General features: G+C 34.7%; 1 protein-coding gene across 12 annotated transcripts in view; it reads left to right on the forward strand.

Moving 5' to 3' along the window:
* Positions 1-19695, forward strand: part of LOC136034471 (3',5'-cyclic-AMP phosphodiesterase-like) — a 387364-nt gene that overhangs the window by 303442 nt on the left and 64227 nt on the right. For all 12 annotated transcript variants that reach the window (XM_065715671.1, XM_065715672.1, XM_065715670.1 and 9 more), the window contains 2 exons: positions 1664-1757; positions 17496-17695. In XM_065715671.1, the coding sequence (XP_065571743.1) occupies positions 1664-1757; positions 17496-17695 (294 nt within the window). The remainder of the gene's footprint in view (positions 1-1663; positions 1758-17495; positions 17696-19695) is intronic.

The following is a 19695-nucleotide window of genomic DNA, read 5'->3' on the forward strand; positions in this document are numbered from 1 at the left end:
AATCGAAGCAACTTAAGAGCGTCCAGCTTATAGATAATTTCACGAAAAATTGATGTTACATTAAATCTAAATAAAAAAATATACATGCGTGTTGTCAATGAGACATCTCAACAATATTTCAAGAACGACTGAGGGTATTAGGTTGAAAGTTTTTGGGCTGCTACTGTTACTACTTGTACTTTTACAATCGAGTTAAATCGATTGAGTGTAAGCGCATCCAGGCTGCCAAAATAGTATAGGTAGATACAATTTTTTTAGGAAGGGTATCAAACTTTATTTTTCAGGGAAATTTGAGGAGGTTTAAAACTAAATCAATGATACAATATGTGTCCAGATTTTTGAAAGAGTGTATATTATTAAAAAAAAAATTGAAATTGTTCCAAACACACAAATAGTAAATCAAAATAGGGGATGTTATAAAATAAGAGATCTAAATATTCTTTTCTTTACCATTAAAAAAGACAATATTAATAAAAAATGAACAGAGATTAATTAGAAAAAACTTTCCCATAAGAACAGTTTTCTAGGAAAAGTAAAGGGCTACATTAAACCAAAAATTTGCAGAATTTAAGTTAAATAATATACCAATAAATAAATGAAATCCAAAGCCCCAAATCGAACAGATATTACGATAAATAACCGATTCAATCTTAAAATAAGTGGAAACTAAGCTGAGTAGGGTTGATGCCCATGATATCTTAAAGACCAGAATGTAATTGATACTTCACTGAAAACATAATATATTTTAAATGTTTCCTCTTTTTTAATTAATAAATCTAAACATTCCTTTGTTTGTTTTTTCGGTAATCACGGTTATAATAGCGTTCTTTTTTCGATATTATGAGTAATATAAACATTAACGAAATCGAAAAATAGAAATATTAAACAAGAATTGTTTTCAGTAAAGTGTGAATTATATTCTGGTCTTTTAAAGTCATGGGGGTGTCAGCCCCTGACTGTAAACTTAGATCATAATATTGAAAGCTATAGTACTGATAGTGGTCAAGTACGGGTCTGTGACAGGGGTGCATTGAAATTTAGAAGAAGATAGGTTAAATGTTTTCCATAGGAAGAACTGAGAACCGTTCAAGGTAGGCTACCTGTTTGACAGACCGTATGTCAAACAAAAAGCTGTTAGAAAAATATGGTATGATTCCACTCTCTAGGGTGTATAATTAAAAAAAATTGAGCTGGCTAGGACACATTTTACGCATGAAAACTTCCAAAGATTGTGTTTTTGCCCATCCTTTGAGGTTCGAACGAAAAGCAGATCATCCCCAAATGGGTTGAGCAACAACACTAATGATGAGCCGAACTTAGAATTATTGTTGTGCCATGGCCCGAATTTCGATAGAGGCATTGATGGCTGCTGTCCTAGTAGATCTTAAAGAGGTTGGGCCTTTAGGAAAGGGGTGAAGTTTTTTGTGAGTTTTCAATTTATGGGTGACGGGTTCCCAAATTTCGCTAATGTGAAACTCACCATTGTCTTTATTGATAGCTGGTTTATTTTAGTAATTTCCAAAGCTTCTCTGATTTTCTGCTTTAAGAGTTGTGGGCCAATAGCAATAAGTTGGGCTTGGTCAAACTTAATGGACTGTGAGGAGTCTATTCACAGATTTGGCTCACAATTTTGTATAGTTTCTAACACAAATAAATTTTTCAGTTCAAACGGATGCTAAATAAAGAGTTAAGTCATTTTTCCGAGTCTAGCAAATCTGGAAATCAGATATCCGAATACATTTGCTCGACATTTCTAGGTAAGTTCGATTATTTAACTTCGATTTTAGTAAGTAATAATGAGAAACGAATATTCCCTTTTTAGTAGTTAGCCCTGTTGAGTGGTTAACGCACTACATTTGAAGTCCTTTGTCAATGAGGGACTTTGGTATATATATATATATATATATATATATATATATATATATATATATATATATATATATATATATATATATATATATATATATATATATATATATCTGATTTTTTATATATATACCCTCTGTTCACTTTTACCTTTATATATTTCACTTTTTATATATAATTCTTATAATCACTTTTAAATATACATATTTAAAGATATTTACACGCTTCTAGGTTAATTGGAGCAATAAGAAAGTGTATCTCTCTTTTTTTTAACTGGTGAATAGATTTGTAACTTTTTGTTAACTTCTATTGATTAAATGGCTTATGATTTGCACACCCTCTTCACTTATGGAAATAAATTGCGAAAGAAAGTTTAGAGAATTTTTTTTTGAAAAAAAAGAGAACAGTTCCAAAAAATTAAACAAAATGTATAAAACATAAATAGTATATCTGTGTTAACCTTTTCGAAAACTTTTAAAACGAGGTTTATAGAAGAAGGTGAGGAGGATTTATACAAGAGGTTTAAATTCACAGAAGAGGGTGTTGGTCAGCGCTCTAGACTTAGAATCCTGAGATCAGGGGTTCGAGACCAGGTGTCACTGACTATTTGGATTGGAGTGGAGATCAATGGTGTGACCCTGTAAGCTCAACCAGAGTCGACCCGGCTCTAAATGGGTACTTAGAAAGATCTGGGGAATAAACACGGGAAGTGTCGGATTATTTTCCTCCAACTACGCATTGCACTCCTGACCGAAGACAGTGAATCAGGAGTTCAGTACCTGTGCAAGGCAGACCATGTGTTAGCGCGCGAAAAAGTTTTATTAAGTGTTAGAAAGGAAAAGGACAGATTCACCATATTCAAAATATACAAGAAATATAAACAATAGATCTATGTTGAGCTTTTTGTATCTTTTTAGAAGAGGGTTTATAGAAGAAGGCGAAGAGGGTTTATAGAAGAGGTTTTAATTTATAGAACATAGTGCTGCAAAGGGAGAGGATTGGGAGGAGAGAGAGAGGAAAGAGAATTTTTCATATCTTTAACATGAAAGTAATCACACATTTCTTCATGTTTTAAATGTTGCTGCCAATTCAGCGATGGTAGGTCAAAAGGTACTAAGCTACAAAATCTTAGTTTATAGTGGATTGAAAAAATATCTGATAAAGGGCTTCTACATTATTTGGTTTGTTGGTTCTCAGTAATGCTAATTTGGGAGAAAGGCAGGGGTGGCGATTGCCACCGATATTTTTTTTGCCCCTCCTAAATTTTGAACATACGTTTTCTGATAATTTCAGCGAAAATATCTTTTATTTGCTATTTCAATTGAAAATAAATTCAAAAGTAAAACCCTCAAGATTTAAAGAGAAAATCGCCTCCTCTGTTTTTTCATGAATTGATGCCACTGTTGACGCTGAGTAAATTTTAGGCAGAGCAAGAAACGCTTGTTCTGTCTAAAGAAGGAGCAATAATTATTTTTAGCATCAACCCATTGACTCTCCTGTAGGAAAGTATTCCTACAGGAAAGTATTCCTGCAGGAGAGTTGAATAAAAATGGCAGACTTTGGAAAAAATCTATAAATTTGACTCTTACAGAGAGTCTAAGTTTTTTTTTTGGGGGGGTGGAGGAGAGGTGTCAAATTAGAAAAATAAAAATCAATATTTTAAAAAATAATGGTATGAATTGTGAAAATCTGAGTTGAACCTAAGGGGCCGGCCTGGGAAACCCCGACCCCTGTACATGATCCTCCTTCAAATATTTCTAGCCCAAAGGGCTATTAGACACAGTTGATGCAACGAGCTAAACCAAGAGGCTTGGGGTTTAAAATATAGTCTGGTGGAAATAGCCCACGACGTTTTTTGAATTACTCCAGTCATCACTAGCTTTTATATTGTCCTAAATTCTTGTATAAATATTAAACTTTAATTTAAAAACAAGGTTTCAACTGGGGTGGGGTGGATATGTGAAAACCAATGAAATCACTTGCACAAATAAACAAACCCTAGTATGTAACAAGAATCTGCATCTTGAAGAAGTTTTTCTAAAAACAAGTGTCCGGACCGGGATTCGATGGAGCACTGGCCGCTTGGAATGGTGGGAGTACATGGCCCCTCATCTGATGTCGGTATTCGTGCTTTCAGTTTCTTATCCTAATCTTTTTTCTTAAATAATTACTTGTATATTTGATTAGACTCTTTTCTTCCTAAAAGCTTATATCTACCCCGCTCTTCTCCGTCTCTTGTATCGTCAAGCACAATATATTTTCTCTCTATATCGAGTGGTAACCCATTTGGTATTCGTTTTATCTCAAATTTGATTTCAGTAACTAAATTTCAGTTTTGAAAAAGTATCATATAATGTCATATTAATCATAAAAGGTAGCTTTTTATTTTGTCCCAAATTCTCTAATTTGATCTGATGGCCATATTTGTGGTAACGAGCTGAAAACTAGTCGCGACCAAAGTTCTAAAAAACAAATTTTGGACCAAAATATATGTAGTAATATTATTCATTACTTATTGTGATTTTAAATTTGTTCCTTTTTTCGTTGGTCACCAAATGCTATTGGCACAAGAAAATTCGCATAATTTTAGATATAGGACCCCTCCAAAAAAGGTTGTTCTTGACTGAAATTTTGCAATGTAATTCGACATATATGAGAATCCTAAAGCCTCTGTCGACAAAATACGAAATTTCTTACTTTGTAGAGAAGAATAGTCGCGCATGTAATCATTCATAGTCCGTAGTTTTGTCAAATAGTTCATGGGAACGAACAGTAGTAAGGAGCGACCCGGGTCAATAGTAATCGAAACTCTCAAAAATGGAAATTTGATACCAATATATACATCAAAAGAATCGAATATTTATGCTGATTTTAAATATAAAAGTTTATTACCCATCAAAAGTTACGTTTCTGAGAAAATTTGCCTTATTTTCGAAGAAAGGAGGAAACACCCCCTAAAAGACATATAATCTTAAAGAAGATCACACCATCATATTTAGCGTATCAATGAACCCTATTGTAGAGATTTTAAGCTCCTATCTGCAAAAATGTGGAATTTTGCATTTTCGCAAGAAGAAAGATCACGGATGCGTGTTTATTTTTTTTCCAGGGGTGATCGTATCGAGCCAGTGGTCCTATAATGTCGCAAGAGGGCTCATTCTAACGGAAATTGAAAGTTCTAGTGCGCTTTTTAAGTAACCAAGCTAGGACCCCTCCACGCTCATTTTTTCCCAAAGTCACAGGATCAAAATTTTGAGGTATCCATTTTGTTGAGTATAGTCGAAAATCTAATAATTATGTCTTTGAGGACAACTTAATCCCCCACAGTCCCCGGGGGAAAAACTGCAAGCTATGAACTTTGCCCTTTGTTTACATATAGTATTGGTTATTAACGAAGTACACTGATATTTTTAGGGGGTATTTCTTATGGTGGTGGGGAAGGGGGTCGGGGGTTAAGAGAGAGGATATTTCCATGGATGAGTTTATCACGGGGGAAAAGAATTTCCATGAAGGGGCGCTGGATTTTCCAGCATTATTTTAAAAAAACAACAACGAGAAATTAAAAAAAACAATTTTTTTCAACTGAAAGTAAGGAGCAACATTAGAACTTAAAACAAACAGAAATCATTACGAATATGAGGGGGTTCGTCCCTTCCTCAATACCTCTCACTCTTTACGCTAAAGTATTTTTAGTAATTTCAGAAGAGCTACTTATTCTAATTAAACGGTCTTTGTTGTTCAGGGTGTCAAGGGGTGAACACTCTTCCCCCCCCTTATACATAATAAAAATATACGAATATAGATCGTTGCGTAAATTAATTTGTAAGTTACGCATATTTATTACTAATAAAAATGTTCGTAAATAAAGGTAAAAGTTCTAGTAGCCTTTTTAAGTAGCCAAAAAAATTGGAGTGCAACTAAACCCCCTCCTCCGCCCCTTTTTAATCTCAAAATCATCCTATAAAAACTTTGAGAAAACCATTTGGCCAAAAAAGTAAAATTAATATGCAAATTTTGTTTTAATTATTCATGTACGGTGGGCCAAAATCAAAATCTGCATTCGAAAACGTTCAGCAACTGAATAAAAAACCAGTTTGTTTTTTTAACATAAAGTAAGGAGGGACATTAAAACTTTAAACGAACAGAAATTATTCCGTATATGAAAGGGACTGTCCCCTCTTCAACACCCCGCTCTTTACGCTAAAGTTTTACTCTTTCTCACAAATCTACTTCTTAAAATAATTAAAAACTTTAGCGCAAAGAGAGGGGTACTGAGGAGGGGACAGTCCCTTTGATATATGGAATAATTTCTGTTCGTTTTTTGTTTTAATGTCGCTCCTTACTTTCAGTTAAAAAAACTTGTTTTTTTTTAAAATTTAATATTATTAAAAGAGGACTCACTCAAATGATTATTCGAAGACCTAGTGCCCTTTTTAAGTACCAAAATAGGTCTGCGTAAAGGAATTACCACATTCCAGTATTTTAGCCGAAGCAATAATAAAGCAAAAAATATGAGAACTATTGAAAGGACATTTATATAGCCTCCCAGTCTTAGTCCATATTAAATAAAAAAAAAAACAAGTTTTTTTAAATGAAAGTAAGTAGCGACAATAAAACTTAAAACGAACAGAAATTACTCTGTATATGAAAGGGGATTTTCCTCCTCAACGCCTCGCTCTTTACGCTAAAGTTTGACTCTTTCTCTTAACTCTACTTCTTAAAACAGTAAAAAAAAACTTTAGCATAGAGAGCGGGGCGTTGAGGAGGAAAAGCCCCTTTCATATACTGAGTAATTTCTGTTCGTTTTAAGTTTTAATGTCGCTCCTTACTTTCATTTAAAAAACTTGTTTTTTTAATTAATTTCTGGACGTTTTTTAATTAATGCATGTTTTGATCTTGGCTCTCCGTCCATAAATAATTAAAACGAAATTTGCATATTAATTTTTTTTGGCTAAATGGCTTTCTCATAGATTTAACCGGAAGATTTTGAGAAAAAGGAGAGAGGGAGGAAGCCTAGTTGTCCTCCAATTTTTGATTACTTAAAAAGGCAACTAGAACTTTTAATTTTTTTACGAACATTTTCATTAGTAAAAAATATACGTAATTTACAAATTAACTTACGTAACGAACTTCTATATTCGTATTTTTTTATTGCGTATATGAGGGAGTTCACCCCTCGTCGATACCTCGCTCTTTACACTAAAGCTTAAATTTTGTCCCAATTCCTTAAGAATGACCCTTGAATCACAAAGGCCGTAGAATAAATAGTTGAAATTACTAAAAATACTTTAGCATAAAGAGCGAGGTATTACGAGGAGGTAAACCCCTCATATGCGCAATAATTTCTGCTCGTTTTAAGTTTTAATGCTGCTCCTCACTTTCAGTAGAAAAAAACTTTTCATATTTATTTTTTCATTGTTTTTTTAAATAATGCTAAAAAATCCTACACCCCCTTCATTGAAAGTATCTTACCCCATGAGAAGTTTTTCCATGGAAAGATCCTCCCACGTAACCCGCCCCACCTCAACTCTCCCTCCCAAAGCAAAAAAATCCCCCTGAAAACGTTCTTACACTTCCCAGTAACCATTACTATATGTAAATACAGGTCAAAGTTTGTAACTTGCAACCCCTCCCACGGGGACTGCGGGGGAGTAAGTCGTCCCCAAAGACATAGTTATTAGGTTTTTTGACTATGGTGAATAAAATGGCTATCTCAGAATTTTGATCCGGTGACTTTTGGGGGGAAATGAGCGTGGGAGGGGGCCTAGGTGCCCTCCATTTTTTTGGGTCACTTAATGAGGGAGTTCACCCCTCGTCGATACCTCGCTCTTTACACTAAAGCTTAAATTTTGTCCCAATTCCTTAAGAATGACCCATGAATCACAAAGGCCGTAGAATAAATAGTTGAAATTACTAAAAATACTTTAGCATAAAGAGCGAGGTATTACGAGGAGGTAAACCCCTCATATGCGCAATAATTTCTGCTCGTTTTAAGTTTTAATGCTGCTCCTCACTTTCAGTAGAAAAAAACTTTTCATATTTATTTTTTCATTGTTTTTTTAAATAATGCTAAAAAATCCTACACCCCCTTCATTGAAAGTATCTTACCCCATGAGAAGTTTTTCCATGGAAAGATCCTCCCACGTAACCCGCCCCACCTCAACTCTCCCTCCCAAAGCAAAAAAATCCCCCTGAAAACGTTCTTACACTTCCCAGTAACCATTACTATATGTAAATACAGGTCAAAGTTTGTAACTTGCAACCCCTCCCACGGGGACTGCGGGGGAGTAAGTCGTCCCCAAAGACATAGTTATTAGGTTTTTTGACTATGGTGAATAAAATGGCTATCTCAGAATTTTGATCCGGTGACTTTTGGGGAAAAATGAGCGTGGGAGGGGGCCTAGGTGCCCTCCATTTTTTTGGGTCACTTAAAAAGGGAACTAGAACTTTTAATTTCCGTTAGAATGAGCCCTCCCGCGACATTCTAGGACCACTGGGTCGATACGATCACCCCTGGGAAAAAAACAAACAAAACAACAAATCAACACGCATCCGTGATTTGTGTTCTGGCAAAAAATGCGAAATTCCACATTTTTTTAGATAGGAGCTTGAGAACAACAAGGTTCTCTGATACGCTGAATCTGATGGTGTGATTTTCGTTAAGATTGTATGACTTTTAGGGGATGTTTTCCCCTATTTTCTAAAATGAGGCAAATTTTCTCAGGCTCGTAACTTTTGATAGGTAAGACTAATCTTGATGAAAGTTATATATTTAAAATCAGCATTAATATGCGATTATTTTTATGTAACTATTGGTATCAAATTTCCATTTTTTAGAGTTTCGGTTACTATTGAGCCGGGTCGCTCCTTACTACAGTTCGTTACCACGAACTGTTTGACTAGCGTGCAGTCAGTATACGATCGTCACTGAACGTGAATGCAGTCCCCAAAAATAAGGTGTTGCTATAGACCGTTTAGTCAATAAAACTAAAGGCCATATATGAGTAATGTCGCATATTTGCGCATCATCTATTTGGGTGTCGACCAATAGATGTTCTTATGGGTAGGAAGATGTCTAAACCCCAATTTTTTAATCTTTTTTCAGGCCCATGCTTTCAAACTGTCTGTTAGAGCTCTTTTTCTTGAAGCATCATCTGCAAAAGTTAAACTTTAATATAAAGAATTGAGTTTGAGGAGGTGAGAGCACTCCTCATATTTAGGGTAGCCCTGGATATGGCATTTAAATGAACGTAAAAAGCACGATCTTAGAGCTTTAAACAAGGAGAATTTTTCCGTATATGAAGAGGGCTGCCCTCTCCTCGTTACGCTATAGTCTGAATATTAGCTTTACGAATAACTGCACAAGGGTGATTAGATTAGAATGCAAAGTATTTTTAACGATATCTCAAGAATAGAAGAGCTTTATTATGTGTATCTACTTTAAACAATACAAGTCTCAATGAAATGCTTTGAAATTCAATCGGTTGCGAATTTGTTACTCTCATATACTCTTTCACCATAGCATTATAAAACTTTATCGTAAATAGTGGGGGGTTGAAGAGAGGACAACCTTTCTCATATAAAGAATAATTTTGTTTGTTTTTATTTTCAACATTAATCTTTATTTTCACTTGAAAAGCTTGGTTTTTTTAATTACGCTTCTTAAATAATGACTTCCTTATAGACTCTTTTCTTCTTCAAAACCTAGCTTTCATCTACACCGCTCTTCTCTTGCATCCTCAAGTACAAATTACTTTCTTTTTTTGTCGAGTGGTAACCCATTTAGTAATTAATTTGTCGAGGATACGAGAGAACAGAAAATGGAAAGCTGTTTGTTAATTGGTATTTCCCCTTCCGCTGGAAGGACGATAACAAGGTCTTTCTCAATTTTCTCTGTTATCAGACAAAGTGGAATTTAATATTTAAGTCAACCTGATACGATAGCTTTTAGAATAACGATTAAGTTTGAAATTGAAACTAAAAGCTTACAAAAGAACAATAATAGCTCTTCAAATCCAATCAGAAATGTCCAGACTAAGAAATCTAGTCGAGCGTATTTAATTGAACTTCAGTATGTTTTTTAGATTTTTGTTTCAAAGTGATCTATTTACTTTCAACTTTTATTCTGTTTGCATATGTATTTTCTTTATGCTCAAAGAATAAGCAAATAAACTTAACTTAGGTCCCATCCGACCTTCGTGGCTCCTTCTTTTCTGGAAATTAGATGAATTCGGTGGCGATATTCTGATCAGTCTGGCACCAAACAGAGTAGCTGGTGGAGGCTTTAGACCAGAAAATTAGTCAGTCTCGAGGACGTGTGTCATGTAGCCGTCCTTCGAAGGCGATTTGATGGCTGATTGGCTGAAATTCGTTAAATGTAACCAAGCTAGCAGAACTGTTTGCTTTAAATCGGTTCATATAGGTACGGCAGCAACTGAAGAGTTTACAGAGCTCGTCATTTGATACCTGGTCAACACAAGAAATCCCTGCTATGCAGCATAGGTATTTAGTTTCAAGCACGCATATTCTTCGTTCATCGTCAGCCTTTATTGACAATGTTTCCCTTGTTAGAAAGCGGTGAGAATTCTTAGAAACTGTTAGAATTTCAGAGTTAATAGAGACGTACCTTCAAAGATGTCGACAGTGCTTTGCTTTTGCCAGATTAGTAGTTGGAGCCTTTGAAGCTCCAACTAGCCATAGATCGCCTGATCTTCGCCCGATCGGTTTTGAGTTATCATTTTTGGAGTAATGAGGCTGCCTTGTTAGAACAAAGAATTGACGTTTTCAACTGGCCCTCCTTTAATTGTTATCTGCTCAGTTCTTGGGGCAGGGTCTCTAGATACCTGCATGACATTTTTTTTGGCTGTATTAATGATCATCTTAAAGGCTTCAGTTGCTGAAAAGAGTTCACCAGTGTCTGCTTGAACAAATGGATATTTCTTCTGGTTTTAGCCTGTTTTGTTGGGTATTTTTAGGCTGAAAACCTCTTCCTAGCTGATTTATCTACTATAGGTTGCCTCCCTGTAGCAGCATAACACTTATAGACAGGAATATATAATGAGCTTGAGGTAATAGGTTTGAGATTTTTTTGTGGAGGATTTTGACTCTTGTTGATAGAAGATCATTGCCAAGTGCTGAAAATCAAGTGGCGACCATTATGGGCCCAGGATCGCACAAAGCCTCCATTCAACTGAAGGGAGTTCTAAGCTGGCTTAAGCGCTTATACTTAGACTTGAGATCATGTGTTGGTCCCCGTCCTACGCTGGTTTTTGGACCATTGCTTTTCATGAGGCCAAATAATTTTAGTGATTTAAAGAATAGGAAAATTGCAACTTCGAATATTACGATGTCAAAAAAATAACTATCGGATCAACACTTTGACAGACAAATTCAGACGCTTTGAACTGGACTTATTAAGATGTCAGGAACTCATATCCTAGGGGTAGGAAACATGAAATTAAGTGATCTAGAATTTATTACCCAGGCAGGAAGGATGGGGTAAATAGATAGGAAGTAGGGCTCATGATAAACAATGAAGCTGCTAAGTCTTGTTTGGGTTGGGAAGGTATTAATAATAGAATGCTAATCGCAAATTTTAAAATTAAAAAGTGCAGATCATCAGTCATAGTAGTATGTGCCCCTGTAGAACCGACTGACGGAGATAGTGGTGACTCAGATGAATTTCACTTACAGTTACAAGAACAAATATAAAGGGTCCCATGCAGAAGTATGGTGTTTTATTTGGAGATTTTAGCGCCCAGGCTGGTAGAAATAGGGATAGATGGTATCCTAGCCTATAGGTTACAGAAGATTATGAATATGATTTTTGAAATGGGGAAAGCACCAAGCGATTTTTGGAAAACCCTAGTTAAACCCCTGTATAAGAAAGGTAATAAGGATGAATTTGATAATTATAGATGCATTAGCCTGGTTTCCATTGGTACTAAATTCTAGTAAATTTTAGGTAGTAGATGAGGTACTAATTTTTAGATTTAGAGGTGCTGAAGACAAAGTTTTAAAAGAAAAACAGTATGTTTTTAGGAAGGGTAGAGTATGTGTTGACCAAATTTCCATTCTTACGTTAATAATTGAGAATTGCCTGATTCACCAAACACCTTTAGACTAATCCTAATACCCGACTAATACAATAAAGTGATTAGAGCTATGTACGAGAATAACACCGCACTGGCGAAGGTGTGAAGTGAGGTTAGTAGCTGGTTTCATGCTAACTCAGGAGTTAAGCACTGTTGTTTTCTATCCCAATTTATTTGGACCATTTTGATTTTGACCATTTGATTGACCATTTGATTTGGACCATTGTCTTAAGCACTGTTGTTTTCTATCCCAATTTATTTGGACCATTTTGATTTTGACCATTTGATTGACCATTTGATTTGGACCATTGTCTTAAGCACTGTTGTTTTCTATCCCAATTTATTTGGACCATTTTGATTGACTTTGTCTAAGGAGCACGGTAAAGGCAATGGGAGAATACAAAATCAAATGGGGAAGTAAAACTTTTCTGGGCTTAGATCCTGCTGACGATTTAAGCTTCCTAGATGAAAGTTTGAGCAAAATGAATGAACTTTTACAAGTTTGTGAGTTAAGGTTGCTAGAATAGGTTTGAAAATTAATGTTAAGAAGACTAAGTCACTAAGACTAGGAAAAAGTGAAGACAAAAAGGTAACGTTGGGTAACGAAAAAAACGATTATTTGTACAGCTTCAGTTGCCTCGGTAGTAATATTAATAAAGACGATGGGCGCAGTGAAGATGTTAAAAGTACAAGTAGAGATAGACATGGCGAAGATGTTTTTTCCCAGTTGAAAAAACTTTGGAAGAATAGGACGATAAGTCTGCGAACCAAAATTATAATACTGGAAGCTACAGTGATGACAATGATCACATATGGTTCTGAAGCGTGGGCGCCCCCATAACGGAGAAAGGTTTGCTAGATGTTTCCTAGAGAAATTGTCTACAGATTGTTTTTGTTACCTAATTAACTGACTATATTTCAAACAGTATCTGAGTTAGAAGTTTGGTTCAATTCCACTTCCTATGACTAGAATTAGAGAAAGGTTGAGATGGCTAGGACACGTTCTGCCGATGAAGGATGACAGACTGCCTAAGATTGTCCTTTTTGGCCAATGATCTAAGGCTAAACGGAAATCAGGTCTTCTTCAAGTGGGATGGAAGAATGTCGTAGGGAAAGATATAAGTGAAATGGGAACTACCTGGAAGGATGTAAAGGATGAGGCTTTGAATTTATTTTGCCGAAGGAAGAGAGTCCTTCGCTGTATTGGCCTCAGGGGGCTTGGTGCTGTGGTCAGTTGTTGCTAGTAGTAGCAATAGTGGTATATCAGTTTGTCAATTAGTTTCCTACCACTCACTGGGCCCTTACATCTTGTGTATCGTTCTATTTTCAAGTTGTTTACTAGAACTGATTGTCTGAAATTCCGGTCCATTTTCTTTAGGTTCGCTAAATATTTGCTTCGGTTATTCCCCTTGGCTTGCGGATTCTCCATGGATTAGAAAATTTAAATTCGCCAAGATGTCATTAGTGGGTACCATTATTCGGTTTTAAAGAATGTCCTTATCAATTTCCAAAGTAAAGAGTCACTGAAGACTTTGGATCGAGAATACTGAAAATGAACGGATTGGAAAATTTAATGCGCAACCACCTCATAAAGCACCCAAATGACACAGATGTGTCACGTATACACATTGGTATAAAATACCAAAATTATCTAGCTCGATTTATTTTTGAATGAATATTTTTAAAAATTTGTCTTTGTGATAGCTGTGCTCTAAAAGAATTTTTGACCAATACTGGTGTTTTTAAATCTCAACTATTTTTTACTTTTTTCCCCTTCACCTTTTAAGTGAAAAATTAAGTGAATGGATTTTGCTTTAGTTAATTATGCTGCTCATCTCTTTAATCTATGTCAGTAAGATGTTTGATGTCAGATATACCTCAACAAATTTCCCCAGAATTTTTCTTTTGCGTAATCTTTTGATTAATGCTTGCCATATTGCATTTATCATCAGACAGCTGGTTTTTATTTAATTATTAGATAGACTTATTTATCCAGGTTTGCTCTTTGCTTACTTTCTTTTTGAAAACATTATCTTTCTCAACTCTATTGAGCTTAAAAGTTTTCCAAGATCCCTTTCCATTGCATTTCGGATCTGTAAACTATATCCTGAAAGTAATTAATATTTCATCATCTCTGTGCCAACATCGGTTCCTCTGGTGCACTGCCAGATGGGCGTAAGTTGACATTCTCAACTCTTATAGAATTAATTAAAAAACAAGTTTTTTTCAACTGCAAGTAAGGAGCGACATTAAAACTTAAAACGAACAGAAATTACTTCGTATATGAAATGGGCTGTTCCCTCCTCAACGCCCCACTCTTTACGCTAAAGTTGACTTTCTCTCAACTCTACTTTTTAAACAGTAAAAAACTTAGTCACTTACTAAGTAAAACTTTGTAACTTTAGCAAACTTTTATTTCGATTCTCGACTCTGTGCCAACATCAGTTCCTCTGGTGCTATGCCACATGGGCGTAAGTTGACTTTCTCAACTCTTCTTATAGAAAAGCAAAAAAAGCTTAAAGTTGTTGCGAAGATCAATGGACAAAAATACAAAAATAATTGAAAAATTACAAGCAAGATTATTATATTAGTTTCAAGAATTCCTGAAATAATATAGCAGGCAATCAATTTTAATAAAGTGTTTAAAAAATTTTTGTTTTTCTACATCATTTGAGATAGTGAATATGCATGCTCATTTCATGTAGGCCTAATATATTAAACCCTATAGTTGTATAATACTCGGGGTTTAAAGACAGTAAAGTTGAAACATTTATGCTTTGAATGAATTTAAAGAGGTTGGAGACTTTAAGGCAAATTTCTGGTTGGCAAATTCAAACACGTAATCATATTTTTGAAACCCTACTTGAAATATCTAAGGAAAAAAACGGAATTGGGGCTAAAACATCTGATCAGGGCCTTAGGATAAATAATTTTCAAGATACCCATAAAAGTTTCAGTAACGTACATTCGCATACCCTTATTCCTAAATATTTTTTTTGTAAGTCAGGTACCCTTGTGCATTTGATCCACATTCCCCTGTCGAAGTTCAATATCCTTGCTTATAAGCTATTCTATTTGTTGCATCAGCAACTTAATCTTCAGGGAATATTTGGTATGCATTTATTGGTGGGTAGGTTTGAGGTGTGTGCTGATAGTAGACTAGTGGTAGATATACAAATAATGGGCAAAATTACTAACTAAGAAAGTAACACGTAAACCAAAAACGTACCTGAATAACAGCTAAAAAGTACAAGGAAGTAAGAGAAAATGTATAGGTATACAAATAATGGGTAAAATTACTAACTAAGAAAGTAACACGTAAACCAAAAACGTACCTGAATAACAGCTACAAAATACAAGGAAATAAGAGGGAACGCACTGGTGGTGCCTTGGTATAAAGAGCGACGTGCATCCCATGTTTTACTATTATTTCTTATCCCGGCAGCTTCGTGTTAAAGGTGTGGTTGTAAAAGGCTGGGATGGACTCATTGGTCGTAATTTTTTTTTGTGCTTTTAAGCGCTGAAAGTGATGGAAGGGTAAGTGGTCGGCTTTCCGTGCCCTTTTTAGCCTCTGGTCAACCCCATAGCTTCTTGCTGTATCGGATCAAAATTTTGAGATAGACATTTTTTCAAAGCAGTCAAAAGCTGTAACAATATGCCTTTATGGTCGAGATGATCCCTGCAGTCCCTGGGGTAATGGCTCGAAATTATGTAAATTACAAACTGATAACAAACACGTATTTTTAAAAAAGTTTGGTCTTGTTCGTCCAGTCAGCTTAGAGCTCTTAGGGATCATTTATTTGGTCAAAGTTTCTTAAAATTTCCCAAGGGAATACTAAAACGACTTTTTATGCAACCTTTTTCTAAAATTCAAAGTTCTCCGGCCTTTAGAGAGTTTGTTTGTTTCTTGCACTTTCTGCTTGTTTTAAATTTTATTTGATTATTCATTTGAATCTCTGTTCTTTTACAATCCATCTACCTATCCATTAAATTATATATAATTTATACGTTTGACGAGATTTTCCATTTTAATTTCTGTCCGTTAAAAGTTTATTTCTAGATTCCTTGTAATTAATGTTAGTTTTAAAATGAAATAATATATTTATTATTTATATAATAAATATATATTAATATATTTATATATAAATTTCTTTCTGGTCGTTTTTAGGCTTTAATATGACCCTAATTTCCTCTAAAATTTTATTTGATTTTCTATTTTGACGTAAAAGATGAAAAAACGCTTTGCCTAAAGATTTCTAGGATTTTAAACATAGAACTTGTCTTCTGTTAAGCAAACGAAAAGTAAAAGTTAGGTAAACAATGACAGTAAATATTGTAACATGGTACAATTAATTCAAAAATAAGGATAATTTTAATCGGTTTTATAGGATCGCCAAGTAGATACTGTTATCCCCAAGGGTGCTTGGGAGTTTGACAAAAAGGCAAAAAGGGACTCTAAACAACTACTGATAGTCCTTATACTGAGCCCAAAATAAATACTAGGGTACCTCTAGGAACTTTCTCAGAGAGGAAGGGCGAACATTTCAAAATTCCTAAGGAAGGTGTACAGGGCTTGGAAAAAAGGTACAGTAAAGTGCAATAAATTTCCAAACGTTGCCACAGTCTCTACTTTTCTATATTTTCGGTATTCAAAAAGGGCAAATGAAGAGGGCAAAGGGCTAAAAAGGCATTTCCTTATAGCACCTGTGAACCTAGGAGTAATGGCCTGAAATTATGTAAATTATATATCGTTCACAAATAGATTTTTAAAAGAAAAGACGTACAGTGTGGTCTTGTTGCTCAGTCAGCTTGGAATTTTTAGCTTCTAGGTCAAGGTTTCTTGGAGTCTCCCAAGGGAATATTCCTGAAACGATAGGCACAACTGAGGAATTGAAAAAACAATGCGGTCACCTGCTACTACTGCTACTAACAGCTCACTGAAGCACCAAGCCGCCTGAGGCCTATGCTGGCTCCTCCTCTGCTCCAATCTATTCAAAGTCCCCCTTTTTACGCCCTCCCAGGAAGTTCCCACTATCCTGAAACCTTTCTTTATGACATCCTCCCACACCAATCACGGACGACCTGCTTTCCACTTAGCCCTAGACAGTTGGCCAAAAAGGAAACTCTTCGAAATCTGCCATCCTTTATTCGCAGTACGTGCCTTAGCCATCTCAACCTTTTTACCCTTTTTTCAAAACTCGAGTTTCCCCGACCCCTAGAGACTCACATTTATTTTGTTGTAATTTCGGTTTGTTTTAAGTTTTACTTGATTATTCAATTAATTTCAGTATGATTTAGGTTTCATTTATAGATTCACAGTAATTTCTGCTCATTTTAAGTTTAAAATATTATATACATTTATTTATGCTCGTTTTGGCTTTTAACATGGCTCTTTACTTTTTTCAAAACAATCTCTTGTTAATTTTTATATAATTTCGCCTGGATATTATCTTTAATATAAAATGTGTATAATTTTGGATCTTTTACAATTTTTGGAAGCTACTGTTTTTAGAAGTTTAAAAAATTTATTTCTAGATAAGAATCAAGAGCTTGACATTTCATCACTAAGGTATGAAGATGATCAAACATTTGTCAAAAAATCGGTCCGAGAGGCTTCAGCAACAATGTCACAAATTTGTGGAGCTCGGAAGCCCCTAACACATGCCAATAGCCTCACAAGTGACAGCGTTCCTAAATATGGCGTAGAGACAAATCATGAGAAGGAACTACATGAGGTGTGTCCTTTTTTTTTTAGAATCTGTCAAAAGAATATGCAACCAGGATTGCCGCAAAATTTGTCTACAGTTTTTTGGAAACCTAGCGAAGAGAGGGCCTGGTATTAAAACACATCATTGTTTTTTCAGCTATTAGGATGAATTCAACAACATTTTGATGATCATGTTCCTATTAAAATCAAAACTAAATTAACGCTATTTAGTGTAGCCATAAAAAATTTTAAAATGTGATTTTGACAGAGATAGTCTCTAAGTGGCAACCCTGATTGCAGCGTCATCTGTAACCATGTGACTCAGTTCCCTGTCAGAAATAGAAATTGAGTGGTGTGGCAATGTGGAATTCTTAGAATTTTTTTCAGACCTGTACATCAGCCAAATTACTATTATAACATTTTTAATAGACAGGTTTGACACTTTTTAGGGAGTTGTCTCATCATTTGAAGTCTTTTACAACAAATAAAAGAAAACGTATGTACGAGCAGTTAGTATTCGAGGATTGTTTGCTGTAAGAGATACCTCTTTGTAATAGGGGGAGGGGGCATGCTTATAACAATTTATCCTGTTCCTCCATATTTTTATTTATAGTATAACTGTATCTATTATATTTATCATTTATTGTAATGCCTATTTATTTATTTTTATTAAATTAAATATTTTATAACAGTGTGCTATTTTTTAACTTTGTTAAAGTTTTAAATTTTAAATTAACAATTTAAAATAGTTTGTTAAGTTTAGAATCTATCTATTTAACTTGATTGATATTTTGTTTATCAAAACGTTTGTTTATAAGTGATAACTTTATAATGCAAGCCAATGAATTTATTTTCAGTGCTGAAATATAAACAGTGTAATTATTCTAGATTAAATGAACATATGTAAATATATCTAACATGTGAATTTTTAACTGAGACAATAAACAATAAACTGAAAGCTCCAAAAATAATTTTATTTCTTAATTAATAAAAGTTTTATCTGTAATTTATATATTGTTTGTCTCTTTGCTGTGTGATTTATCCGTTCTTTATGTAATTAAATAAAAAAAAAATTTAACTGCAAGTAAGGAGCGACATTAAAGCTTGAAACGAACAGAAATAATTCTGTATATGAAAGGGGTTGTCCCCTCCTCAACGCCCCGCTCTTTACGCTAAAATTTGACATTTTTGTCACAACTCTACTTTCAAAACCGTTAGAAAACTTTAGCGTAAAGAGAGAGGCGTTGAGGAGGGTACAACCCCTTTCATATACGGAATAATTTCTGTTTGTTTTAAGTTTTAATGTTATTCCTTACTTGTAGTTAAAAAAAAATTATTTCTGGACGTTTATGAAATATTGCATGTTTTGATTTTGGCTCATCGCACATGAATAAATAAAACAAAATTTGCATTTTTTTTTTTTGCTAAATCGCTTTCTCATAGTTTTAACCGGACGATTTTGACAAGAAAGGAGTGGGGGAGGAGGCCTAGTTGCCCTCCAATTTCTCGTTACTTAAAAATACAACTAGATCTGTTTTTTTTTACGTAAGTTTTTGTTAGTAATAAACATACGTACCTTACGAAATAACTTACGTAACGAACTTCTATATTTGTGTATTTCACAAATATGTATCTCAAAATTTTGATCCAGTGACTTTGGAGAAAAAATGTGCGTTGGAGGGGGCATAGGCACCCTCCAATTTTTTGGTTACTTAAAAATAGCACTAAAACTTTTAATTTCCATTATAATGAGCCCTCTTGCGACACTCTATGACCAATCAGTCGATAAGATCACCCCTGAAAAAAAAAACAAAAAAAAACAAACAAACGAATAAACACGCATCCTTGATCTGTCCTCTGGTAAAAAATACAAAATTTCACATTTTTTGTGGATAGGAGCTTGAAACTTCCATTGTAGGGTTCTCTGATACGCTGAATCTGATCGCATGATTTTCGTTAAATTCTATGACTTTTAGGGGGTGTTTCCCCCTATTTTCTAAAATAAGGCAAATTTTATCAGGCTCGTAA

The sequence above is a fragment of the Artemia franciscana genome, chromosome 13 (genome assembly GCF_032884065.1).
Source record: "Artemia franciscana chromosome 13, ASM3288406v1, whole genome shotgun sequence".
Classification (NCBI taxonomy): Eukaryota; Metazoa; Arthropoda; class Branchiopoda; order Anostraca; family Artemiidae; genus Artemia; species Artemia franciscana.